This window comes from Ovis aries, chromosome 14 (genome assembly GCF_016772045.2).
Source record: "Ovis aries strain OAR_USU_Benz2616 breed Rambouillet chromosome 14, ARS-UI_Ramb_v3.0, whole genome shotgun sequence".
Classification (NCBI taxonomy): Eukaryota; Metazoa; Chordata; class Mammalia; order Artiodactyla; family Bovidae; genus Ovis; species Ovis aries.
Window position 1 is genome coordinate 7,709,249 of NC_056067.1, and position 26,408 is coordinate 7,735,656.

Below are 26,408 nucleotides of genomic sequence, written 5' to 3' on the forward strand. Positions count from 1 at the left end.
GTAACCTGCCAGCCCTTCTGCAGTCTCACCTCGGTCCAGTGGGAGCAGCCCTGGATGAGGTTGCTTTCTCTGCATTGCACGCGGAGAGGCTGGGCTGAGCAAACGTGGCCGACTGGCCCCAGGACCGCAGCGGGGAACCGGAGCAAGTGACGCCTGCTCTCAGCTAGCCACAGAGCGCCTCTCGGAGCCGAGTGACACTCCGCTGCATCATCCCCCGTGGCTCTCCTGACGGCCTGTGGGCGAGGAGACCCAGAGAGCCCCGTGGGCCACTCCGGAGCCCCGTGGACAGGTGTGAAAGCGGCTCTGAGGAAGGGTGACCTGCTCACAGTTTGATCTGTGAGGGAGCTTTCCTGCATTGACACCAGGCCCCCAAAGAGGAGGATGCAGCCCACCCCCTTCCCTAGTTAGGGGTGGAAACACAGGACACGTGCACCACGCCCCCGCATCCCGCACAAGGGCAGACATCCTTAGTCGATCGCAGCACTCATCCGCGGAGCCCAGTGTAGCTTCAGAATCTTCCTCCAGGCGGCCACGATCGGGCAGCCGTGCTGGTGCTGTGCAAATTCCCTGACTGGTGATCTCACACCGCCGCTGAACTCTGGCTTGTTTCAGAGCGCTCCTCTGTGGCCTGAGACGAACATGTATTTCTTGTTTTCTGAGCACAGGGGGTGGGTCCCCTCCATCCAGTCCTTCTCCAGGACTAAGAAAGAAACTCCGCTGAGGGGTGGGGGGTGAGAGGTGTTCTGCCTGGTTTGGGCTTTAATCACTTCAAGGGTGCTCTCCGGCTTCGGCCAGCTGGGAGAAAAGGGTCCCAGACTGTTAACTTTAAAGTCACCGTGGATGTAGTGTGAGGTGAGGGTCACGCTCTCTCGGAGCCCAGAGCAAAGGTGCTGGAGTTCCTTTGGGAAAGGACCTCATCTCATCGCACTTGTCAGGGACGGAGCCACCCCCCCAGGCGTCCCTGGCCAAGGTCCACCCTGCTCAGGTACAGAAACACTTAATAAGGGTTCTCTTAGGACGTCTGACTTCCAAGGGGAAAACGTCAAAATTCAGGCAGCCTCCCAAGGCTTGACTGTACAGCGTCTCCCTTACGTCTGGTTAGTTTTATGGGCCTGGAGTGTTGACCATGTAATTTTCTGGATGAAAATCAGAACAGCTACAGGGCAGACCCAGAATTTATAGCATCTGTTGTGGTCTGGCAGAGCCCGGGATCCCTCAGGCAAGAACCTTCTCTTCATGTTTATAGAACTTCCCCCCTGTGGTCCCGGCGTCCAGGGATGCTATAAAGCTTCACAGTCCCACTTGCTCTTGAAGTCCACTGATGACACACCGAACTGTGTGAGGAGAGCTGTAGGCAGGACCGGGTCGGGAGTGAGGCCCTCCTGCAGGAGAGACGAACGTGACTGTGGCTCACGCCCCGTGTGGGAAGCACCACGAGCCTTCGGTGTCCCCCACATGACACCCCCTAAAGCTCAGTGATCAGCCGGGACACCATTTGGGAGCTGACATGGAGCGCCTGGTCACTCACTGGCCAGTGAGTGTGCCTAGCTGGCCGCCAGCCACGGACCTGTTAGCACAGTGTGAACCCTGGCGTCGCTTCAGCCGGTGTGCAGTGTTTCTCGTTGAGGGGACACAGAACATTGTGGAAATGGGGTGGGACACGCACTCACGCACGCACGCACGCGCCTGCCCCGTGGTGCCTTTGGAGGGCTCCTACTCTGCAGTTCCTATTCTGCGAGTGCAACTCTTATCAGTATATCCTGTGTCCCATCTCATGGACGAGCAGGCCGAACCTAAGGTACGAATCTCAGAGTGTTGCTGCCTGGGCCGCAATAAAAATTAGATATGGAAGCAGTCGTTAAGTACGTTCCCCTGGAGATTCTAAACGATGTGTTCACTGCCTCCTTAAGAATGATCACAGGCCCTGTGCCCACGTGCCACTCACTGGCGTGTTCTTGTAGCCAAAGTGGCAGGAAGATGTGGCCGTGGTCCTGGTGGACCCCTGGCTGATCAGACCTCCTGCTTTCCAAGGGGAGCATGTTCGACTTTGCCAAAGAGGTGAGATGTCCCTCACCCACACGTTCAAAGGCCACCAGGCCAATCTGTAATGTTAAAAATGACCTTGGCTCTGCAGAAATCTAATAGAGATGATAATGGCACAGTTATCTTTAGCAGGGCTTAATGGAAGCAGTTTTCATAGTTTCATAGAATCATAAAACCTCATGGGTGGAAGGGTCCTGGAGATGAGTTCTTGCAGCCCTTGTCGCGCAGGGCGGGACAGTGGGCCCAGGGAGGGGCGTTCCTGCTGCCCTTCTTCCAGGGACTCCGGGCGTCCACCTCGGTGTGAAGCACAGTCAGGCTTCAGGCAGGGGCCCCGTCTTCGAGCCCAGTGTGCGTGTGTGCACGTAGGCACATATGCGCACGCACACACATGCACGTGTTTAGATTCCTTCTGAGCTTTCTCTTTTTGCTGCCCTCCTCATGCCGGGGCGTAACTTTAGCAGGCGGGATGGGAGAAGATGAGCCCCAACCCCTTGGGGAACCTAATTCAGCCCCTCCCTGCAGGTGCAGAGGACCAGGCAGGTCTGGAAACCCGCCTTGTGAGCTGGCCGGAGGAGGCGGGGGGCCACATCCTACTCCGAGCTCTTTCCCCAGGGCCCGTGGGATCCGTGAGATCCACAGGGCAAGTCCTGAGGGGCTCTATTTAGATTAGAGTCTTGGCCCAGGTTGCTTTTTGTTAAGTGGGTTCCTCTGAGTGAGGGCTGGAGGAGAAGCCAAGGAGCCTGGAGACCGCCAGGCTCCCCACTGAGGTTGTGCTGGTCAGCCTTGTCACCACCCGGACCGGCCCTCCTGACTGTTGGCACCCCAGCTCGTGGGTTCACAAGCCCGACGCCAGGTCCCTAACATGGCGTGGGAATGGGCACAGTCCTTTCCCAGCTTACACTTGCCTCCCCCAACCACCTGTTCGGCTCTTCACACTGGGCATGTGATTCCTCCTTCCTGCCCCACCCCTGTTGGGCTGACCCTGGACTTAACCAGCCACCTCCCTACACACGCTCCCCGTCCAGGGCACACACCTGCCTTCCAGGCCGCAGCTCTCAGGCACTCACGCCCACATGCACAGGAAGCCGGGGGCCCAGAATCCCTTGGGGGCTACAGAAAGGGCATTTGTGGTCACAGCTGGAGGCCAGCTGGGCTGTGTTCCCAACATGTCTGGGTGGCTTGCTGACCCCTGCCCCATCGCAGGGTGGCTGACCAGTGCCTGGGACCCTCCTGTGCCAGGTCATCTCCCAGCTCTGCAGGCAGCCATGGAAGGGCGTGAGCTCGGGGGTGAGCAGGCCCGTTCCTTCACACGGAAGACGTGTGTGCTTCTAGGAGGAGGGCATCGCTGGCGGCGCCCCATTGCTCACACACCCGGGGCAGAGTGGGACCCCCCCACCCCTTCTGCTCTCCTCCCAACCCCTGCCCTCTGCGCTCCCTGCAGGACTTTGGGAAGTGCCCGCGACTGAGGCTGTTTACTCAGGAGTACATCCTTGCCTTGAACGAGCTGAACGCAGGGATGGAGGTGGTGAAGAAGTTCATTCAGAGGTGGGTCTCTCGTCTGGGGCCCCTCTGCTCCTGGCCGGCAGGCCAGCTTTCCCCTGCACCCAGGAGAGGCGCTGCTGGCGTTGAGAGGCCCCAGGCACCTCATCTTCCACAAGGGCCTCCTGGGTCCTCTTGACCATGTATCGTCTGAGGCACTCACTTGCTGTGTGACATCAAGTCAGTTGCTGTGCCTCTCTGATCCTCTTTCCTCTGTTATCTCCCGGGATTGTTTGTGCAATTAATCAGATGATATCTGAGGAAGCCCCCAGCACAGTGCCTGATGGTCACTAGGAACTCGGGAAATGGCAGCAGTCCTAAATGATGAGAGTATTCCTGTGGGTGCTGGGGGTGTGGGGAACCTTGTCCTGGTAGCCCCAGAGAGTCCTTGACGGGGAACTGAGCAGCCATCTCCCAAACTTGGCCTCGAGGAAGTCAGATCCTCAGTCACTTCTGGTTTCGGGGTGGTGGGGGAAGAGGGATTGTTTTGCTCTGATTTTTTAAAACTTTTCTCTGTGCCTTGGTGTCCTCATCTGTAAGATAAGGACTATGGTACCCATGTGATCCAGTTACCGTGAGAACTCGGTGAACTCACACGTGTAAACATCAAGAATGGGGCCTAAGCGTGGCAGAAACGTTAGCGAACATCATCACAACTCCTCTCAATTTTTTTAAGAAAATTGCGATAGCCTGTCCAAGCCGGTTCCAAAAGCTACTCATTACCTGGAACTCACAAAGCATGTCCAGACCCAGAGGACTGTCCTTCTGCCAGAGCCCTGGGGCTCCAGGGCCCCCTTACAGCACCCAGTCATGGTTTATGAACCTGTTTCAGGCTCTTAGCCCCAGCAGCCGTGACGTTTTTCCAGCAATGTTTTGGGTGCTGTCCCCAGGCCCCAAACAGCACTGGGGATGGGGGTGCGAGACCCATTTTACAGATGAGAAAACAGACACAGAGATAGCTGTGGTAAGTGACAGCGGCTGGCACTTGCAGAGGACCGTGCCCAGACCCCGTGCCAGGCCAGGATGCCAATAGTAACTTTTTCTTTCAAAACAGCCCACGTGGACAGGAAAATGAGGTGCTGTGAATCCTCATTTACAGAACCACTGGGCATAAACACGTCGGTCCCAGGCCGCCTGGCCCCTGTAGGCGACGCCGTCCCCTGAATTAGAGAATTGGGCCCCGAAATGAGGAGGGGGCCGTTGTCCTCATTCCAGAGCTGATTCCAGAGCTGAGGAAAGAGTGGAGAGTTTCCAAAGCGTGCCAAGGTGCTCCGCTGGGCTGGAACCCAGGCTCCCTGAAGCCAGGGATCCTCGGCCCGGAACTTGGCCCTCCTGCCTGCGCACAGCGGGGCCCAGGACTCAGGTCCCAGGGTTACCACTTCCCCTCAGAGGACCGGGGCCACCCTGTCCCAGCCCCCGCCTCCCTGCCCTGGGTGGCGCCCCCTCAGCCCCCTGCTCACAGGCCCTCTGCTCTTTTCCAGCATGCACGGCCCCACGGGGCACTGCCCCCATCCCCGGGTCCTGCCCAACCTGGTGGCTGTGTGCCTGGCCGCCATCTACTCCTGCTACGAAGAGTTCATCAACAGGTCAGTGCCCTCGGCCTCAGGAGGGCCTGGGTGGGACACGCTCTCTCCAGGGATGGGGGTCTGTGCACTCCTGGCCGGCCGGGAGAGTGGAGTGGCTTCCAGGGGAGCTGCCCCCAGTGCGCCTGCAAACCCCCATGCTCGCTGGTGCCGGGGCCCAGACCCAGGATGCGACCGGAAAAGCCGGCGCCGGAGCATCAGTGCCGGTGCCGCACGGCCGTCGTGTTGGCTCGGCTCTAGGGACACGTGTCTATTCTGGAGATTTCTCAGCCTCAGGCCCGTGTGACGGGAAGCGGGCGTGACAGAGCCACTGTCCTGGGTCCCCCAGGGCTTGGGTGTGTCGGCTTGTGAGGGAGCTAACCCCCTGAAGACCATGGGAGGGAGCCCGGGAGGCCCCTGAGCGCATTCTCAGAGCCCTCCCCCTGAGGGATGATGACGCCGGGGTGGGTAGTTACCAGCTCCCATTCTTCCCGGGTCGAGGTTGGCTCCTAGGATGCAGAGTGATGTGGATCCCATTAGTCATATAAACTTCGTATGGTGATCCCTGGGGTCATGAGGGAAGATATGACGTGCAGGGCACATTTGGCATCTGCAGCAACAGCCCTGTCCAGTTGTTCAGGCAGTGGACTGCACAACTCTGAGAGGGCCAAATCGTGTCTAGGCACCACTAGAGACAGGGCCGCCACAGGAATGTATTTCAGTCCTTTAAAGAAGAGGCAGTGGAGCATCACTGAAAGCCTGAGTGAGCTGGGCAACATGAAGATGTCCTGCTGGTCATTCCTGAGGGCCTGTTTCACGCTCTACAGCAGCTTACGTTTTTTAAAGAGAGAGAGGCGGTTAAGAGTAGTGCACAGCCGATACAGCTGTCCCCGGCTTCCCCGTGCACACAGGTGGCCACGTGCCCTGGCCCCGCAGCCTGCGCCTCTGGAGCTGGTGCACGTGCGTGTTGACCGCAGGCCACCCCGGAAGCAGGAGGCGCACCAGGGGTGTCGCACTCTCAGGCTCCCTTTGCTCCCGCAGCCCCTCCCTCCCCGGCTCACTCCACGGACACCCGAGCTGGGACTCAGGTCTCGGGGGCAGGAGCAGGAGATGGCAACCCCCAGAGTTTTCCCTGAGTCTCCACGGCTCTGCCTGGGTGCCCTGGAGCAGGGATTCCCTGACCAGGAAGCAGAATGGACTCTCTCTCCCAGATCCCCCCAGGAGAAAGAACCAGGATTACAAACCACGCACTCTGTTGCACAGAGAGGGACCTACAGGCAGCAGTGGCCACCCTCATCCTTCTCTCATCCTTTTCTTTTGGCGGGGTGGGGAGGTCCTTTGGGCTGTGCCACCCAGCACGCAGGGTCTTAGTTCTCTGACTGGGGGTCGACCCAGGGCCCCTGCATTGGGTGTGTGGAGTCTTAACCACTCTTCCCACACGGAGGTCCCCTGCCCTTCACCACTCATTTAGTGAGGGTCCATGGGGTGCCAGGTGCTGAGGGCACAAGAGTGAAGCGGCCAGTCTCCCGCCCTCCAAGTGGCTGGTAAAACAGTGGACGGAGGGGGCGGGGAATAAGAAAGCGAGCGGCGAGGTCAGGGCTGTGATGAAAGAAGCCAGAGGTGGCACTCACGTGGTCTGCAACCCTGGGGGCACTTCAGTCACCCGAGAGGGCGCCTCAAACTGAAGCCTGCATGAAGCTAAGCATAAAGTGAACCCTGGGACGCAGCCCCTCATCGCTGGGCTACATCCATCAGAAGACAGGTACGAGAAGGTTTATAGCAGCATTGTTAGTCACAGCCCCAAACTGAGATCTGCCTCGAGCCCAGCGTCCTGCGGCAGACACGTGGATAAGCTGTGGTCTGTTCACACGGAGGAACACTGCAGGGCAGCGAGAAGGAGGGAACCAGTGCACCCGGCAAGCCGGGGATTAATCTCCCAAACACAGTATGGAACAGAAGAAGCCATAGAGTGTAAATCTTGTTCCTTAAAGTGCAAGAACAGGAAAACCATGGTGAGAGAGGCCAGGACAGTGGCTGCTGGCAGGTGGGGAGTTAGGCATGAGAGGAGTTTCTGGGCCTCAGGAAAGTTTCGCGTCTTGACCACGTCAGTGGTTCTCAGCTGGGGGCAGCTTTGACCCCCAAGGCGTATCTGGCAGCATCTGGAGACTTCTTGGGTTGCAGAAGGAGGGGTGCTGCTGAAAGAGTGGGTAGAGGTCAGGGAGGCTGCTGGACTCACTGCCGTGCATGGGGCAGCCCCCCACCCTCCCAGGAATTACCTGAACTGTCTGGGAGCAGGTATTAGGCGTGTCCACATGGAGGAACCTAGGTCTGGTGGCTGTCTGTTATACCAGGGAGCTTGTGATAGACACAAAGCGCTGCACCTGAGATCCGTGGACTCACCTGGACTGAAGTCACGCCAGGGGTGTGCTGGGGCCCTGGCACGCTCGGATCCCACAGTCAGGGGTGGCACATTGGCCGTTGAATCCTGTCATGGTGGGAGTATTTACTCCAGGAAAATCGGCAGGCACTACCCCTCAGGGCTCCTGTTTTCTGCAGAGTTGGTTGTGAGATATTTACCAATGTCCCACTAGTTATATCTTTAAAAAGAAAAGGAAAAAAGGGTGCCTGGGCCCCACCCACTGCAACTCTGATTTAATTGGAGTGCCCCTGGCATCAGGTTCTGTTTGGTGTTTTGGTTTTTTTTTTAACACCTTAGGCAAATGGCGTGTGTGGCCAGAGCTGAGAACTCCTGTCTAGGGGAAAGAGAGGATGGGGTTCTGCAGAGCCATGATACTTAAAGTGACATGTCCTGGCCTTTAGCAGGGCTGGAGGACCCAGGCAGGGGACCGGCAGGCGCCCAGGCCTTGCAGAGCAGGTGGGCCAGCCAGTGGTCACGTGTCCTCTATTGGTGGTCCTTAAGCGCCTGCTTCACAGTCCCCTGGACGGCTTATTTCAAATGCAGGCTCCTGGATGCTGCGTCTCTGGCCGTGGCCCGGGAATCTGCATTCTTGGCAAGCTCCACGGGTGATCTGCTTCAGGCAAAAGGCCCCTGCAGGGAAGGTAGTGAGGGAAACTGGGTGTGACCCGAGCAGAGAGAGGGACAGGGGCGGAAGACAAAGTTGGAAAGGAAGGCCGGGCCACGAAGGGATCTGCGCTGCTGAGCGTCTCCCACCTCCCACGCCGAGCTGCTCCTGGGGTCCTCCTGCCAGGCCTGCTTGCCTGACAGACCCCCAGGACCACTGGTGCCGCTGGTCGGGGAGCACTCTTTGAGTGGCAGGGCTGTGCCTGCCTTAGAGGTTTTCTCCTAAGGGCAATGTAGTCGGGTTTTAAGCAGAGAAAGGACTTAATGTCCGTTTCCAGAATCCCCTCTGGCCACTGCTGCAGAGGCCAGGCGTGACCTTGAGCATACCATTAGGCAGTGGTTGCAACTCGATGCCCAGGGTGAAGGCCTGGGGAGGGTGAAGCGGGCCCTGGTGCCTCCCCAGCCCACACGGGCGGCTCCAACTCCCCGCTGAAGACAGCCCCGCTTAGAGGCCCAAAGTAGCTTGGGTTCTGAGAGCCACTGTGAGACCCTCCAGGAAGTCACGCCGCGGGCCGCGAGACCTTTCCTGGGCTCGGGTCCCCCCACCCTGCTGGTCAGTCCCTGGAAGATAGAGCCCCACGCCGTCCTCTGGGCCGGTCTGTGGTGCTCTCAGTGGGTACACGATGTCCTCATACACAAAGAACAGACAAGCTGACCCAGGTTAGCGTAGCTTGCTGGAAAATCACCCAGTCTGAGCCAAACAGCCTTGAAAATCCACTCCTAAATCCCAGCAGAGGCGAAGGGGACAGAGCTGAGCCTTTGGGTAGCAAGTCGGCTCCGAGCCCCTGGAGTCAGCTAGCGCACCTCCCCACCGGACCACACACAGTGTTCCGTGAGCCGTAGGATTCTTGGACTTCAGCTCGAGGGCTTTGTTTTTTTCCGCAGCAAAGCTTAGAGTGTATTTATCGAACGTCCTTGGTGGGCTCTGCCCAGACCTGACTCATGGCATGTGCCAGACCATTTAGGCCCTCCAAACGCCGTGGGTGTGAGTTCTACGCCCGGCCCACGTGCACGTCCCTTTGGACACTTAGCCGCATGCGTGCGGCCCATTTAGGGAGGGTCAGGACAAGCAGCTGTTTGTGGTCACATCGTTGTGCTCTGAGTCCCTGAGAGCAGCAGGCTCAACCTTGACAGCACACACAGGGAGCCCCAAACCTTAGCGGTGTCTAGACTCCACCCCAGAGAGTCCAACCTAATGGGACCTCAGGATGCTTAGAAGTGCCCCACGGGACACTGGTGTCCAGCCAGGGGTGGAGAGCTCTGGTACAGGGGCAGGAAGGGTGAGAATGGCAGGTGGAGGAAATCAGGGAGACTTCTTGGAGGAGGAGGACCTGCATGGGCTCATCCTGCATCTTAGAAGTGGGGGCAGCGACCTGGTTTCACATCCCAGCCATGCCTCCCCACTAACAAGCTGTGTCATCTGGGTAGTCATTTGACCTCTGTTAACAACTTTTCTCATCTGTAATGTGGAGAGAGTAATTCCTCCTCTTCAGAGATATCTGAGAACGTCTGTGTGAAAGTGCTCAGCACGGTGCCAGCCCAGGGGCACCAACGAAGGATGCCCACTGCTGGAGTTCCCTTCGGTCTGAAGCACCACCTCGCAGTATTTGGAAGCACCCAGCGAGGGGGTGTTTTACCGCCACGATGCCCTGACAAGTCCTGCCATAAAGAGGCCCAGCATTTCCCACTCACGTGTGACCTCAGTGATGCCCCAGCGCCCTTTGCCCAGCTAACACCTATTAACCCTTTGCACACACGTCATTTCTCTAGGTGGTGGAGAGGCTGTTCTGGGGAGTTAGCCAAGAGTGGTGGGGTGCCGCAGATAGGAGTGACCTGCGGGCTTCAGGGAATCAGAATCTGAGGTTTGGGGTCCCTTGGAAGGAGTTTCCGCGGTGGAGAGCAGACGCTGAGCTTTCTCGGCCAGCAGGGATGGAGCGGCAGAGGCGGGGTTTAGGGCTTGTCCCGAGGACCTTAACCTTACGGCCTCAGCCAAAAGGGACAGTTAGACCACAGGAAGCAACTGGAAGCCAGATCGCTAGGAGGTCTCCAAGGTATGTCCAGAAGGTGCCTTGGTGGAGGTGGACACCAAGGGCCTTACGGGTCAGTAGAGAGGTCAGCATTCACTCATTCACAATCGTGTGTCAACCACCTGCTGCGTGTGGGGATGCTGGCACGCGCCTTAGCAATAGGCGGCCCATTTCAGATGCTACCTGTGAACCTCCACCTCTCCTTGTCTACAGGTCTTGAGCAGGCCTGTGTGCTCGCTGGTGGGTGGGAGCCGGCCCCCAATCCGATGCAGGGCCGCGGGGGCCACTGAGCAGGTGCAGCCCTGCCTGTGACGTCCGGGGCCGCACTCACGCCCCCCGCCCCGCCCCGCCTCTCCTGCAGCCGTGACAACTCCCCCAGCCTGAAGGAGATCCGGAACGGCTGCCAGCAGCCCTGCGACCGGAAGCCCACCTTACCTCTGCGCCTTCTGCACCCCAGCCCGGACCTGGTGTCTCAGGAAGCCACACTGTCCGAGGCGCGGCTCAAGTCCGTGGTCGTGGCCTCCAGTGAGATCCATGTGGAGGTGGAGCCCGCCAGCACTGCCAAGCCGACGCTGACGGCCAGCGCGGGCGACGACAACGAGCCCAACCTCATCGACTGCCTCATGGTCAGCCCTGCCTGCAGCACCATGAGCATCGAGCTGGGCCCGCAGGCCGACCGCACGCTCGGCTGCTACGTGGAGATCCTCAAGCTGCTGTGAGTGACCCCGCCGCCAGGTGCCTCGGGGTGGGCAGGGGCTCACAGCTGGGGGTGTGAGTTGAGTGTGTACACGCATGCCTGTGGGTGCGCAGGACGCAGACGTAGGGCGTGAGGGCACAGGTTTTGGGGGGTGTTGGGCGTGCAGGCCAGGCTCTGTGTGTGCGTATTTGTCTGAGGACCTGGACATGTGTGTCAGGCATGGCACAAGCGGGATGTCCACACGTGTGTCCGTGAGTCTGAGAATCTGTGAGTGCACACACCTGCCCAGGGTGTGCTGCAGTACGTGGTACCCGAGTGTGTCTGTGTGTGGACACCTCGGCGTGTTGTGTAAGGTGTGGGCTCATGCTGAGTTTGTGATTGTCCTTGTGTGCGTGTGAGTGCCTTTGCATGTATGAGGGCACGGCAGCGTGTGAGTGGTTGCCTGCGTGTGTGTGTGACTGCACACACGAGCTGGATGTGGGATGGGTGTGGATGCCTCTAAGAAGCCCATATGTGTGTTTCAAGTGCATGCACACAAGCGTGGTTGTGTCTGGGTGCTTGGGCTGCTGCTACGCATGAGTAGCTCTTGAGTGCTCATGTGTGGGTGTGAACACTTGTGCACTAGAGCTGGAGTGTGTGTGTGTTTCTCTGTGTATGTGTGCAGAGGTGCGCATGAACCGGCACGTGAGTATGTTGCGTGATCTATGCATGCCCGTGTGCATGGTATGTACATGGTGTTATGTCCCGTGGCCTCATCCGGTGGGCAGGGAGGAGCGTGCCGTGCAGATGAGGGGCTGCGTGCCTGGCTGGTGGGAGGAGCTCTGGGCGGGAGCCAGGAGACACGGTCTGCTCTGGGTGGTGCTTCTGAGCTGGGCGCTCCGGGCCTGTGCATGCCCCTTCCTGCGCCTCAGCTGTGGGACTCTGAGGAGCCTGTGGTGTCTGTGAGGGTGAGCACGTGCACGTATGCACAGGCACACACACACACCCCAGTGCACACAGATACACGCCTGTGCACACGGGTATGCACATACGCACGCGTGTTAAGCAGTAGCTTCTCATGTTTGGAGGCGACTGGATGCGGCCCCCTCAGACTCTTCCTCAGTCCTTGCTTTCTCCCCGGAGAGGAGGCCGGGGTCTCCCAGGGCTCAGCCCAGCCTGGCTCATGGTTCTGGCAGCCAAGGCCAGCCCAGAGTGCACGTGCATTTAGCAATGCCCCCACCCAAAGCAAATCCCAGATTCCGCCCAGAGAGCATCCCTCAGAACTCATCTCAGTTTGAGGCTGAAGAACTGCCCAGTCCTCCCGGGGTGGCAGTCAGCTTTCTGAGGGACAGACCAGCCACGGTCCCGTCCTCTCCTCTGGCCGGGCCCTGGTCTCCTCCCCGGGCCCCTGAGTCCGACTGTTCTCTGCAGACACCTAGAGCTCCTGGGCCTTGGGGTGGCCTGGGCCCTGACTCGTATTTCTCATTAAGCGCTAAGGGCTTGAGTTTCATCATGCAGTTGACACTCATATTTTTTTCCCTTCTTCGTAAACACATGCATGAATGAAGACTCTGTTCTTCCTAATCTGCTTCCAGACCTCCTGCCTGCCCGTGCTGCCCAGATGCCAGGTCGTGGGTGGGGGTCGGGGGGCCCACCGGGCGGTGTTCCTGACCGCTGCTTGGAGCAGCCCCTCCCGCCGAGTTCGGGGTTCTCCACGAAGCAGGGTGCACACTTCCTGAAGCCCTTTTCACCATGGGGGTGCTCAGAGCACAGTTTGGGCCTGATTACTTCTCCTGGCCACTGTCCTCCGCTAACTCTGCTGCCTGCTTGAATCACTGGCCCACCAGAGGGCCTCACGTCTGTCAAATCCGCAAAACCCCAGCAGCTCAGAGCACTCCAAAGTACAATCCATTGGAGAAGCACTCATTCAGAGCCAAGCGGTGGGGCTCAGGGGCTGTGACTGTGGGCTGGTTACCCGCCCTCTCTGAGTCATAGCTGCCTCCAAGCAGAGAAGGCGCGGGTACAGCACAGAGCAAGTACCCCCCAGGCGTGAATAGTGGGCAGGTGGGGGTTACTATACTTTCAGTAACAACAACAACTGTATTTCCTCTATTTTAAGGTACTGTTGGGACTGAGACACATCATCACTTTGGGAGGGGGAAAAAAATTTATGGGATTCAGTGCAGACTCAGTTTGCAAGAAACGTGCATCTGAGAATTGAGGAAGTGCGCCCATAGGACTTAGTCTGATGTGTTCTCAGAGCCTTGGTTTTCTCATCTGTAAAGTGGGTGTTTTCCTCAGAGGGAGGAATCTTGGACTTGGTGAGAGTGGACTGCTGTGATCAATAGGATGGCTCGCTAGATGAGAGTCGTGTGTCGACAATGAAAGAACAGAGGCTCTCGTGTGAAATTGAGGGGTCTTTCCAGCACATTGTGGGGTCCAGAGAAGCTCTGCCCAGAGCCAGGGGTCAGCCTGGCAGACCACATCCACAAGGAGCAGGCACCTCTCCATCCTGAGAGAATGGGCGAGGGTCCTATTTAGTGGTCTGCCTGCCAGAGGGCCTGCAAACCGTTAGAGTCTGACACCTTCAGAAAGGAACATAGGCCACAATCAGCTCCCTGGAGACTCGTGCAAAGGAGGAGCCCAGCACAGGTCAGGGCTGACGCTGAAATCATCATGGTGTGAGGGCCAGGCTGGGTGGGACGATGGGAAGAACGTGCCCTTGGGAGTCAGACAGACCAGCTTTGGCTTCTAGTCATCTGGAGTCCAGCTCTTAAGCTGCTGGGCACGTGTGTGCAGTTCACACATTTATGTGTCCATCTCTATGCATTCTTCCATCAAACACTGAGTGCACACCCAGAGGGGCCAGGTTCTGTGCTAAATGCCAGGGCCCCTTTGCTCGAAGCCTCTGAGTCCCAGTAGTGCCAAGTGCTGGAAGCAGCGGCGTCCCCCGCCCGGTGGGGTGGAGCGTGGGAACCTCTAGGCACAAGTGCGACGGCAGGCCGAGGGATGCCCTTCTGTCCAGGAAGAGAAAAGCTTCTGTCGCGAGCACTAGATGGGCACGTTGCCCATTTTCTCATCAGCTCGAATCTGCCTGCCTCCTTGTTACTTTTGCAAACACCTGGATTTTGAAAGAGGCCTCAATGGGCTGGGGGTCAGTTGGAAGATGCCTCACCCCCTGGGGCCCCTAGGGGAAATGCAGATGGGCTTGGGGTGGTTCTAGTGACCGAGAAACAGTGATCAGAATGTAGAAGGCAGGCGTGGGGGACACGGCCCAGGGCAGCCCTGCTCGGTGAAGGACTTGCTCGGCCAGACGTGTCGGACGGCACAGCTCTGCAGAGGGGAAGCAGCAAGGGTCTGGTGCAAGGAAGCGGGGAGACTGGAGACCCTGGCAGATAGGAATGGCTGAAATGGCCTCTGGCAGGCTGAGAGATGGAGAGGGGGGCTGTAACAGGCGAGGCTCCAGGATGAAGCCAGTCTGATGAGGCTCTGGGGTGCAGTGGACTGGAGCCCAGCCAGCATCCTCTGTCTTCATGAGGGTCCCGTGCCCCAGATGAGACCACTACCAGCTCACTCTCCACCAGCCACTGTCCTCCCAGTGGGACTCAGGATTGCGAGCTGGGTTCCCTGGGAGGGCGGGGGTGGAAGGATCACCTCCTTGGTTGCACATCAGTCCACATCTAACTGATGAGATGCTTTAGGGCTGTGAGTCTGCCTCTCTGGGCCTTGGTTTCCCAGTTGTGAACTAAGGATGGTCCTCCTGGGCAGTGCGTTCCGGCCCCCAGGGCTGCCTTGAGCATTCAGTGAATTCCTGCGTGCCTCGTGTTCGCCACAGCACCTGGCACCTGCAGCCTTGTGGCAAGGACGGGTACCCGGTCCCCACAGTCAGCATCTCTGTGCGTGGGCCTCTGGCGAGGGTTCTGTGTGTGCGCAGTGTACGTGTTCGAGTAGGTGGACCCATCTGTTGGGAACCTTGCAGATACAAGTCCCTGGGGCTCCTGGCCGCTCGGCAGAGTCCAGACGCTCCCTGCCGCGCTCAAGAGCCGTGGATCCGCCCGCAGCCCGGGAAGGGGTGATGGGGCCGAGGGCAGGGCTCTGCCAGGCCACCGGCCGCAGAGACAGCGGCCGCTTGCTTCTCACCGTGGAGTTTAATCCCCGTCCAGCCGGCTGGCCTGTTGCGGGAGCAGATAGTTGTGCGGGTGACGGCAGAAGCAGGGCAGGGCGCACCCTCGATGCAGCCTCCTGGCACCCTGGCCTGCCTCACCCCAGGCGCCCTGCTCACGGTCCTCCAGGAAGGCCCTGGATCTCCCGCCGATCCCTCAGGCCTCGCTCTGCCCTCGTTTGCCCCCGCCACCCCAGAGGCCCTGTGAGGACCCCACCCCCAGCCCAGGGAGCCACCCTCCAGGGTGTGGCTTCAAGAGACCGGGGTTTGAGTCGGACGCCGCGTACAGGCTGCCACCAGGGCTGGGCCTGCCTGACCCAGACCTGTGTGCCGGGGACCGGCTTCTGAGAGGCTCATGTGGCCCCAGCGCCTCTGGCTGGGATGTCTCCCCAGGCCCCTCGTCCGGGGGTGGTGCAGAGCCCCAGTTTCGCGGCACCAGGTGAGCTGGGCCACAGATCTCTCCTGCCAGGTCAGGGCGATCACCCGCGCCCTCAGAGGCACCCCACCCTCACGTCCTGCAACCCCGCCTCCCCGGCCCAGCTTGACCCTGGCGCTACCCACCCGCCACCGCGCCGCGCCCGTGAAAGGAAGTCCTTGGTCACGTCGGTGCTGAGCCCCTCGTGGAGCAGCGCGGGGCTGGAGGCCCGGGTCTCCTGCTCAGAGGGCCTCATTCAAGTGCAGCTTCTCCCTCGTCAGCTCCGCGACCTGCAGCAGGCATCCTGGCCTCTCTGGGCCTGTCCCGCCTCCGTAAGCAGGGCTTAGGGGAGTCCATGCGTGCTGTTTGGCCGCAGGGCGCACCAGAGGCCTTGAGGATGCCCAAGGGCCCCTGGTCTGCCCTCGCCTCCTCCCTGAGCCCGGGGAGGCCTGGCTGTCCTGTGCTTCCCGGGCTGGGCTCAGTCCTCCCAGCCTGGCAGGCAGCTCTCCCTGCCCCCCGGCAGGCCGGCCTGGCCTGTCAGCCTTGAGGCCGGCTGGCCCGGCTCTCAGGGTGCTGGCGACAGCACCCATCCCGTGGGCCTGGCCAGACCCCAGCTCCGCGACCCGGCCGTGGCCCGACACTGCCACTGGAGCCTCCAGACTGGTGCTGCTGGGTGTTTGGAGCAGGTCCAGGAGCCAGCCACAGACTCGGAGCTGGGCAGGGCCGTGGCCAGGAAGGAAGTCTGTCTGCCCACCACCCTGTCCTTCGCCCCTGGTTCTCCTCCTGGTCCTGCCTGAGCTGCCATGCTGGACTGGGCACCCACTTCCACCCAGACCCCAGCCCAGCTGCCCACTGGGTGCCAGGCAACGCACGCTGTTCACCGAGCAGTGCTGTGGACGTCCCCTTCGGTTCAGGAGTGAGCCCCGGGCCAGGCAGACCCCACCCAGGAGCCCGGCAGGCACCCATGGCCCTGGCCCAACCCCGGTTCTGGGCCTCTGACACCCACTCTGGTTTGTGGTTGTTGTTCAGCTGCCCCGTCGTGTCCGACTCTTTGCGACCCCATGGACTGCAGCACGCCCAGCCTCCCTGTCCCTCACTATCTCTTGGAGCTTGCCCAAGTCCATGTCCACTCTGATTATGGAGGATTTAAACATTGCTTAGAATTTTGTGTATTTAGCAACCTTTCAACACTGAGCATTTTTTATCATCTTTCTCAAAGCACAAGAAAAACTAGTCCGTGCCCCTTTTTAAGAACGGGAATGGGCCTGCCTCTGCAGATGGAAACAGCCGGAGCGCAGACTCAGGAGCCATGTGGCCTTGGGCCTGTGCTCACCGAGGCTCAGTCTTCTTGGCTGTAGGATGGGGAGCTCACCGGGTACCCTGGAGAAATGCAGGTCTGATCCGCACATGTGCCTGGAATAGCCTCTGGCTTGTGACGGGCGCTGTCGACAGCATTTGCACCGATTATTCTTAAATTTGTCTGGAAACCGTGAGTGAGTCAGAGACATGTGGGGGCGGGGGGTGGGTTCAGAGGGAGATGAGGCGCCTACCAAAATCGGCGACGGCAGGTCTGAGGTCAGAGGGGTTTCCATGTCCTGACGGGGGCTCCCTGAGGCCAGCACCCCCCATCCCAGGCAGCGGACACCCAGTCTTGCCACTGGAGTCTGAGGGCCTGGCTGGGTGTCCTTGCTCCCAGCCTCCCAGCTGCCTGAACTCGGCCGAGCCAGGAGGCATTCCAGGCCTCACTTCCTCACCTGGAGGGCAGGTGTGATCCTCCTGTCCTCAGGAACCTGTCCTGGGGACTCGGAGAGCCAGGCCAAGCTCATGGCCTGGTAAAGGGCTCAGTAAGCCTCAGCTGGGCCCACCCCGAAGACTTATCTCAGGCCCACAAGCCTTTTTGGGAATCCTTTCCCGTGCATCCGGGGCTTGCGTTTCTCCTTGGCATACTCCAGCGTGTGTGCCGGGCACCAAAGGCTGCCCCATCATCGCCTCTTTATGTGGAGGAAGGAGGGCTGGGAGCACTCCCGACCCAGGGGTTATCTAAACCATGCTGGGTGGAAAGATCTTCCTCCTTTTTTGGGAATAAAGTACAGGCAGCACATGGCATATAAACAGATAAACTGTGTGCCGAGAGCACAGTTAGGGGAAATGTTGAGAAAGCCCCTTGGGGTGGGGAACAGGAAGGCCCAACTCCGGGAAAGAGGATTGAGAAACTGAATTCTGGGAATTCCCAGGGGTAGGATCTGCGCTACCTCTGCCAGAGGCCCAGGTTCAACCCCTGGTTGGGGAAGTAAGATCCCACAGGCTGTGGTGTGCAGCAAAAAAAAAAAAAAAAAACCATTGAATTCTATACACAACGGAGTCCTGGGGCCATAGGACCAAGAATTAGGTCTGGGGTCTGGGGCCACCCTCTGCCTAGGCCAGGCTCTCACAGAGACCCAGGGGCTGATAAACAAGGAAAGTGCATTTTCTCTCATTTCCGGGGGGGCTGGCAGTCTGGAATCAAGGTGTGGGGGCTGTTGGTTTTGTCTGAGGCCTCTCTGCTCGGCTGGGAGGTCTCCCCTCTGTGTGTTATGTGTCCTGAGCTCTGCTTATGGGGACATTGGTCGGGTTGAATCAGGGCCCGCCCCAGTGACCCCAGTTTTACTTTGCTCTCATCTTTGAAGGCCCCACCTCCGTAAAGCTACCGTCCGGGGCCTTGGGGTTAGGCCTTCAATGTGTGAATGCAGGGGCATGTTCCAGCCCGCAGCTGAATGGTGGTCTGGGAGCTGGGTACAGCTGAATGGAGTCCGGGAGCTGGGGGGCCAGCCCCTTCGGTGGCCGCGGCCAAGTCTCTGGACAGGCTTGACAGGCCCCGCCGCCACGTTGCAGATAGCGTGTGCTTGTCCCTCAGGGTCCCTGGGAGCCGAGGTGACTGAGAAGAGTCAGGGCCATGTGGTCCCTGCCCAACTCTCACCCCGTCTCCCACCCTCAGTGATCACACACCATTAACCTCCCCGGGTTCAGACCAGGCCTGACCGTCACCCCTTCTCTTTCCAGGTCAGACTACGATGACTGGAGACCGTCCCTGGCCAGCCTGCTCCAACCCATTCCATTCCCCAAAGAGTGAGTCCCCCACACACCCCGGGAACCTTTGGCCTAAGAGAACCACCTCCAGCATCCACCTTGGCCTTAGTGGGGGCAACTGATCAGGTCGTGCGATGCACCTGGGGACACCTCAGATGACAGAGGGAGGCGGAAGTGTTGGTCCTCAGCCGTGGGACCCAGGGAATGTTCATACCCCCACCCCGAGAAATGGGAACACCGCCTCACTGCATGGTTGGATGGCTTCACTGGGCCACGAATACAAAGCTCTCTGCACTGGCCTTCAGGCTGTCAAGTTAGTGATGCTTACGGAGCATCAGGTGGAGCTGGGCGCCTGCCCCTCCTGTCTCTGAGGACCAGAGTGAAGATAACGCGGGTAGGACCGCCCTGTCTGGGGTACAGCCAGATGCTGAACGCTCCCTTGTTATCCCCAAGACGGTGATCTCTCTCCACAGTGAGCTGGGCCAGAAATGGACCCTTTGGTCTCTCTGGATGGTACTCATCCCGATATTGAATTTATCTGGGGGAAGAGGGAGAAAGCTGTCTGATGGATAATGGCCTGAGGAGAAGGCTCTGTCTCCATAACCAGGGCCTAAAATGCCTGCAGGCCTCTGTTTTGATAGAGGCGAAGCAGCGGGCCCCAGGAGGCCGCCACGAGCCCTCTGCTGAGCCTATTAACAAGGCCCTGTTTATGAAATGCGGCCCTCCAAGGGGACATTACCCTCCATAATCGCCCCATTTGTCGGCCTGGCTGGTCCCTGGAGCCCCCAGGATGTGCGACCGGAGAAATCCGACTCCCGAGGGCAGTGGCGTCATGGGCTGCAGCCCTGGCCCCGCGGCCCAGGGGACGCACCCAACAGTGAGCCATGATGCAACTCTGCCTGGGAGCGGTCCCCGGCCGCCGCTGTGATGCGAGCCGGTAATTAGCGCCGCCGTGCCTTGATGGTGGAGCGATTAACAAACACACCTGGGTCCCTGGTGCCCACGTGCAGACACGCTCACGTGCACCACGCTGAGCACTGCTCCTGTTCACTGGGGCGGGCCCCGGGCGCTCAGCCTGTTCCCATTGTGACCACGTCCTGTTGAGTCAGGACACGATGTCCGTGCCTGGGACCAGGCCTACCGTCCCCAGAGGCAGGCCTGCAGGCCACCGTGCTGTCCTCGTGATCGCCCCGCTCACTGCAGTCTTCCCTTTGTTTCTGTTCCAGAGCTCTCGCACACGAGAAGTTCACCAAGTAAGTATCCGGGCAAAACCCGTTACCCTCTTCCGGGACGCCCGTCCCCTATCCTGCGAGCGTCCCCTAGCGACCAGCTGTCCTTGCGGCCAGTCCCCCACACGTGCGTCCGGGGAGGCGAGGATGGCGCCCCCTGGAAGTTCTCCTGAGACACGTGTCCCTCCAGGCCTGCCCGGGCGTCTCCTGGTGCTGCCAGCTGAGCTGGCACCCCACCCCATCCTCAGGCCCCCGTCCCGGTCCGCCCCAGCCAGGACCCCGGGCACGACCCTGTCCCCACCCCGTCTCTTTCAGGGAACTGAAGTACGTGATTCAGAGGTTCGCTGAAGACCCTCGACAAGAGGTGAGGCCGCTCTACCCCTGGCAGGCATGCTGTCCCAGCTGCAGCACGGCGCCCGTGGCTCTGCTGGCGCCTCCCTGGCCCCCTCAGGCATCCCGACAGTTCACATGGGCCCCCTCCCCTGCCGCTGCTCAGACACAGCCCCTGCCCCGCGTGTCTGAGCCCGGCCCATGATGCCAGCGTTCTACGGTAAACGCGGGCTCATGAGAGGTATTTCCCAGCGGCGGTTTCTCCTTGGAGTACAGGCCTCGCTTTAGAGCCAGGCTGGCACCAGGGCTCCTAACCGCGTCTGAGATCACAGCACATCCTCTCTGCCGTGCTGAGGATCAGCGGGCCAGGGACGACACTGCGCTGGGATCTTCCCGGGCACAGTGGCTGAGGGCCGCCCCAAGGGGCCGCTCCCTGCCTGCAGCAGGTAGCCTTCAAGGGGGGCGAAGCCTTGCAGCCCAGGGCCCCTGTGTGTGAACGGGACTCGGAGCGGGCTGGGCGCCCATGTTCCCGTCACACCAGCGTAAGGGCAACAGCCAGCCGTCGTGAGGGGCTCGCCCTGCGTCGCGCACACGCTTTCTTGTTCAATCCTCACGGCAGCCCTACGAGTAGGTGCTTTTATCACTGCAATTTTGCACCAGAATCACCCTCCTGTCAGAGCTGAGAAAACTGGGGCTGCCTGCCCAGGGTCACAAGACGGGTGCCCTGGCTGGGACAGGAACCGCACCGCGGGAGTCGGGCTCCGGAGCCTGCGGAGGACCCAGCCCTGCGTCGCGCACGCTAGGCGAGGGGGAGAGGGGCTGCAGGGGGCCGCCCCGGGGAGCTCAGGCCCCTTCTCTGCACGTGGAGTCGGGGACATGAAGGGGCTGGCTCCCGGGCAGGGACAAAGGGGGACCCAGGCACCCCCAGCAGAGCCGGAGGGTAAGAAAGGCAGAGGAGGAGGGGGTTATTCTCAGTGGGGCCAAGGCCACGCTTTAAAGCCTTGTTCTGGAAGGATCCGGAAAGATCTAGTTCTAAAGCACCACTGTGTGTGGTAGTCTCTCAGTCGCGTCCGACTCTGTGTGACCCCATGGGCTGTAGCCTGCCAGGCTCCTCTGTCCATGGGATTCTCCAGGCAAGAATACTGGAGTGGGCTGCCATTGCCTTCTCCAAAAACAGTCCTTAGGCACAAAGCAATAGATGGAGCTTCTGAGAGTCCGGGTCCCAGAGATGTCGTCCACCGCTCTTAAACCTGAGCCATTCCCTGCTGGAGGCAGAGTCTGAGTTCTCCCGGAAAGGGAGGCTTTATTTCAGACCGACTTTGATGTTGATGAATGAAAGTGGTGCCAGCTGCTTCCCAGAGCGGAGCCGCGGCCCAAGTGCCGGGAGCGGCATCTCCCAGGCGGGGTTGCCCCGCGAGGACACGGCCTGCAGCAGGCCCCCACCCCGCCTCACCTCCCACTGCTGTCGCCTCCCCCGGCTCTCCTCCCCTCTCCCCTCCTCACCGCCTCTCTCCCCCACGCCCCTCCGCCCTCCTTGTGCTCGCCCTCTCTCCCCTCTCCTCCCACCTTCTCCATCTCAGATGGAGCCAGTGGCTGTTTTCTTATAAATCATTGGCTGGATCTGCTGCACAGAGTTCCGTACTCTGGATCTCTCGTTTCTTTGAAGTAGCTCAGTTGACGTTCGGAGGGGAAATCAAAGCCTGGCCGCCCCTGCATGCTGTTTACTTGTGCGGGGGTTGTAATCAGTGGACTGTCTGTGAGCAAGTGGCTCTTGGCAGCAGGTCGGCCTTCACTCCTGAGGGAAGTGATGGGGCTGTCGCCTCGCTCTCTGCTGAGGACAGGGAGGAGGAGGAAGAGCACAGGCCTTTGTCTGTCTCTCTCTCTGCAGTTACACTGGGGCCAGGGTGGATGTGGGGTTCCTCCCACATACGCACACGTGTTTGCACACACGCACGCGCCCACAGGCGGACACACGGCACTCTGGGAAGGGAGCTGACAGCCGTGGAGAGAGCTGGGGGCATTGAGATTGCCTATGCTCTGCACAGACCATGTTTCCTAAAAGAGGGTGTCAGGGTCCCGGGGGGGGGGGGTCAGTGGGGCAGAGCTGACGCCAGAGGATGGCGCCCATGAGGGTGGAGCAGGGGAGAGGCTGACCCCCAGGGTTGGAGGGACAGATGCCCCACAAATGAGGGTGAGGGATGCGGGGAGCGGACACCACAGTAGTGAGGGGCGGGCTGGAGGTTCCGAGAGAAAGGAGAGCAGAGTGCAAGAGGGGGAACCTGGAGACACGGGCGGGGGACCAAGGCCCAGACAGGAAGGAAAAGCAGCTTCCCCATCAGAGGCACAGGAGAACGCTGTGGAGGTCCCTTCTCCCCTCTGCCCCAGCTTCAGTGGGGCTTCAGACTGGGCGAGTCCGGCTTTATTCAATGAAGACTGGCTTCATTCTGGGCGACTAGACAAGCCTGGGCCTGGCCGTCCATCTCTAGGAGCTGGTGGCAGATGGCTGGAGTTCCCCCTGTGTGTGGTCATCAGTTTTTCCTTAAAGGCCTTTCCTGGAATTTAGGAGAAGGCTGGGCGTGTCCGGGCTAAACCAGGTTGAGCAGGTTCCTTAAGCATGAGCGTGGGGCTCGTCCAGGCCTTGGGTGTTGGCATGTGTGGATCGTGGGCCCCCGTTGCCGTGGGTGCTCAGGACTGACCAAGCGTGTCTCCTCTGCCACAGGTCCACTCGTGCCTGCTGAGCGTGCGAGCCGGCAAGGACGGCTGGTTTCAGCTCTACAGCCCTGGAGGGGTGGCCTGCGACGATGACGGGGAGCTGTTCGCCAGCATGGTATGTGGGGTGCAGAGGGCACCAGAGCTCTGTGTGGGCGCTGGGTTCACCCCTTCTAAGCAGTGAGAGAGCTGCCCCGTGCCCGCTGGGGCCTGCCCTGAAATTTCCAGGCCAAAAGGATGCTGGTGATGAAGGTGGTGATGGTGACACCAGCCCCGAGTGTCACCTTCCCATGTCTCACCCGAGTGGGCACTGAGCCAGAGGCCCCCCCAGAAACGTGAGGAGGGACACTTCCTGTCTCCCCATTTTAGAGTCGAGGCATTAACTGCTCAAGCTAGTGGGTTCACTCTGCACTCCAGCACTGTGTAGGTTGAGGGGACCAAGCACTTGGCTGGTGCAGGGGCCCCAGAAGCAGGTCCACCCGCTCATCTCATCCTTCCACTGAGAAGTCAAGGTCAGATGAGCAGCCCAGCTTGGAGATGACGGCTCTAGAGGCCACCAAACCAGCAAGCACACCCTTTGGCGGCTTCCCCTTTCCCCCACACAGGGGCCAGCACCTCACCTGACCACGCACTGTCTTTCTTCATCTTCAGGGCAACCCATTCCCTTAACTGCTTCTATGCTGACAAGCACAGAGAGGTGCAGGGGCGTGCCGAGGTCGCACAGGCCTCTGGCCTCCATGACCCTCCCTGCGCTGGGCCCACGCTGTCCGGAGCCGCCCTCCTTCCATAGCGGAGGGAGCTCAGATGCCCCTTCCCCAGGGCAGACGCCCTCCAGGCAGTCGGTGCTCTCGCCGAGCCTGCTTCCTGACACAGCTAGCTCTGTTCCACCATCACACCTGTCCCAGAGCGTGAGAAGGCACAAGCCTAGGCCAGCTGTGGCTAAGGTCACTGCCCTGCCCCACGCTAGCCTGATGACCTTGGACCAGTATCTTCCCTTTCCAGCCTTCAGTGTCCTCGTCTGTGAAATGGGGGTCGTAGTCCCGGCGTCTTGGGGTTACTGTGGTTATGGTGACACTAGATGCAAGGCGCCTGGCGCTCCGTCAGCACGCACAAGTGACGGCTGTGGTTCCTCTCGTCTCTGCTGGGTAGCCGGTTCAGCGGGGTGAGCAGCTTGTCATGCCCTCTGCAGTGAACTTAGGGTGGTGTTTGCGCTGTGACAACAGACCCCAGCGCTGCCTCTGGGTCCTTGCTTGGAAAGGGGCTTATTTTTAGGTTCCTTTTCTTACGCGCTCACTCACCACTCCCCATCACCTGCTGCCTGGAGGCCCCCTTCAGAGTGTCCTGTGCATCCTGGAAATTGCCGGCCTTGCTTGCCTGCACCACCTCTCTCTCACTTCTCCTGGGCTCCTCTGATGTCACAGTGTCACCATGGCAACGTTTCATGGTGTGCCACCCCCCACCTCAGTGCAGTGACTGTGAACGAGAGAAGCCGGGAGCTGGCAGCTCCCCAGCCTGAGAGATCGCATTTGTGAGCCAGAATTGTTAATGATGGCGCGGAAAAGGGTCTGTGTGGGGAAGGAAGCAGCCGGCCCCTGGATGGCGGTGCAGCGTTGCCATGGAGACACGTGGCACAGACGCCATCCCCTGGATGCAGCTGCCGCTTCCAGCCGTGGAAGGGCACCTGCTCCCCTGTGAAGTCGGGATGAGCAAACCAGGTGGCTGGGGACCCTCGGCCCCGAGCCCCGCCCGCAGGTGCACTGGACAGAAACCGATCTCTGTGCTGGAGGGCAGTGGGTTTACAGCGTCATGATACCTGCAGGTACACAGCGGAGTGAGTCAGTCACACGTGTACACAGATCCACTCTTCTTAAGAGTCTTTTCTCAACTAGGCCATTACAGAGTACTGAGCATAGAGTTCCCTGTGCTACACAGCAGGTCCTTACTCGTTAGCTGTTTCATGTACAGCAGTGTCAGTCCCAATATCCCAGTTTACCCCCCGCCCCGACCCTTTCCTGCCAGTAACGGTTTGTTTTCTACATCGGTAACTCCTGTTTCGTATGTAAGTTCATTTGTACCCCTCCTGCTTATTAGAGTCTACATATACGCGATATCACAGGATGTTTGTCTTTCTTCACCTGACTTACTTCACTCAGTATGACAATCTCTAGGTCCATCCAAGAAACACAGTTTTCTTAACAGCTGTCCCGCACATAACCCAGATGGAGCAGAATTTACCTGTTCCTGGATTTCTGGGGCAGGGGCCTTCGGGGCCTCACAGGGCACTGGGGACGAGGAGACAGGGCTCCACCTGTCCCCTGCCCCACGTGTGCAGCCGGGCCCTGTGCACCCTGAGCACGGGCCTCCAAAAGTTCCTGCCAGGCTTGACTGCCTAGAACTCAGGGGCCCAGATGTCTCTGTAATTGCTCACTCCCCGCTGGCCCCCAGCCCACTCCCTTCTGCATCTGTGGTCTGACTCTGCGTCCCTCCTAGGAGTGGACCCTGCAGGGTGTGTCCTTCTGGGACTGGCTGACCTCAGGCAGCGCAGTGACCGCAAGGTTCATCCCGGTGGGAGCCTGTGTCAGAGAGAGATCCTCTGAGCCCCTGGGGAGGGTCTGGTGATGGTTTCAGGTCTGGTGTCCAGACAGGATGTGGGGTGCGTCTGGTCATTATCTTCCGGCCTCACAGTCTTTGGGCCACAGGCAGGCACTGCGGGGCACAGCCTGTGGCGGTCACGGCCCCTCACCTGGCCTGTGTCTCCTCACAGGTGCACATCCTCATGGGCTCCTGTTACAAGACCAAAAAATTCCTGCTCTCCCTGGCGGAGAACAAGCTGGGACCGTGCATGCTCCTGGCGCTGAGGGGGAACCAGACCATGGTGGAGGTGAGGAGCCGGCCCCATGCCCTGGCCAGGTGGTTGACTCTCCCGGGCCCTCCTTGCTGACGGAGCACCTTCCAGGAGCTTCCAGGCGCCCAGAGCTACTGCAGGAGCTGGGCCACAGCAGCAGGCGAGGCAGCCCTCCCGAGCTTGGCGGGGCAGGAGGCCTCCATCAAGCTGTCTCCTCATCCCATGCTCATTAACGCGTGACCGTCTGTCTGTCTCAGGGATGGAGCAGGTTTCTGTTCTGTCCTGCCTTTTGCTGCAGAACAGACCACCTCCAAGCAGGGGCTCCAAACAGTGATGCTCATCTGTTTTGCTCCTGGGTCTTCAGACAGTTGGGCTCCGCCAACTGCTTCTCACTGTGGTCTCTCATGGGGTGGCGGTGGATGGGGGCGGGCGGGCTGAGTCTTCCCGAGACTGTCCCCTCTGCATGCCCAGTGTCGTCCTGAGGGGACTCAGTCCACAGAGACACAGCAGCTAGAGCTCCCAGGCCACTGTCGGCACCGTAGCCCTGGCCTTAACCTGCCCACTCACCAGCCCCGGCCCTCGGTCACCTCTCTGTCCCCCAGAGCCCCCAGCAGCCTGGGGCTCCTGAGCTACTGTCCAGGGAGACCAGGCAGAAGCCACGTCTCTCCGGCCTCCGCCTCAGAGTCAGGCGGCGTCACCTTCTAGCCACTGGAAGGGAGTCAG

The 26,408-nt window shown here is 59.9% G+C and overlaps 1 protein-coding gene across 4 annotated transcripts in view; it reads left to right on the forward strand.

The window, feature by feature from the left end:
* The window catches only part of CMIP (c-Maf inducing protein), a 204,724-nt gene that overhangs the window by 171,296 nt on the left and 7,020 nt on the right, over positions 1 to 26,408 (forward strand). For all 4 annotated transcript variants that reach the window (XM_027977658.2, XM_060397871.1, XM_042231486.2 and 1 more), the window contains 8 exons: positions 3,485 to 3,588; positions 5,064 to 5,168; positions 10,615 to 10,968; positions 18,546 to 18,611; positions 19,799 to 19,825; positions 20,117 to 20,165; positions 22,851 to 22,958; positions 25,605 to 25,721. In XM_027977658.2, coding sequence (XP_027833459.1) covers positions 3,485 to 3,588; positions 5,064 to 5,168; positions 10,615 to 10,968; positions 18,546 to 18,611; positions 19,799 to 19,825; positions 20,117 to 20,165; positions 22,851 to 22,958; positions 25,605 to 25,721 — 930 coding nt within the window. The remainder of the gene's footprint in view (positions 1 to 3,484; positions 3,589 to 5,063; positions 5,169 to 10,614; positions 10,969 to 18,545; positions 18,612 to 19,798; positions 19,826 to 20,116; positions 20,166 to 22,850; positions 22,959 to 25,604; positions 25,722 to 26,408) is intronic.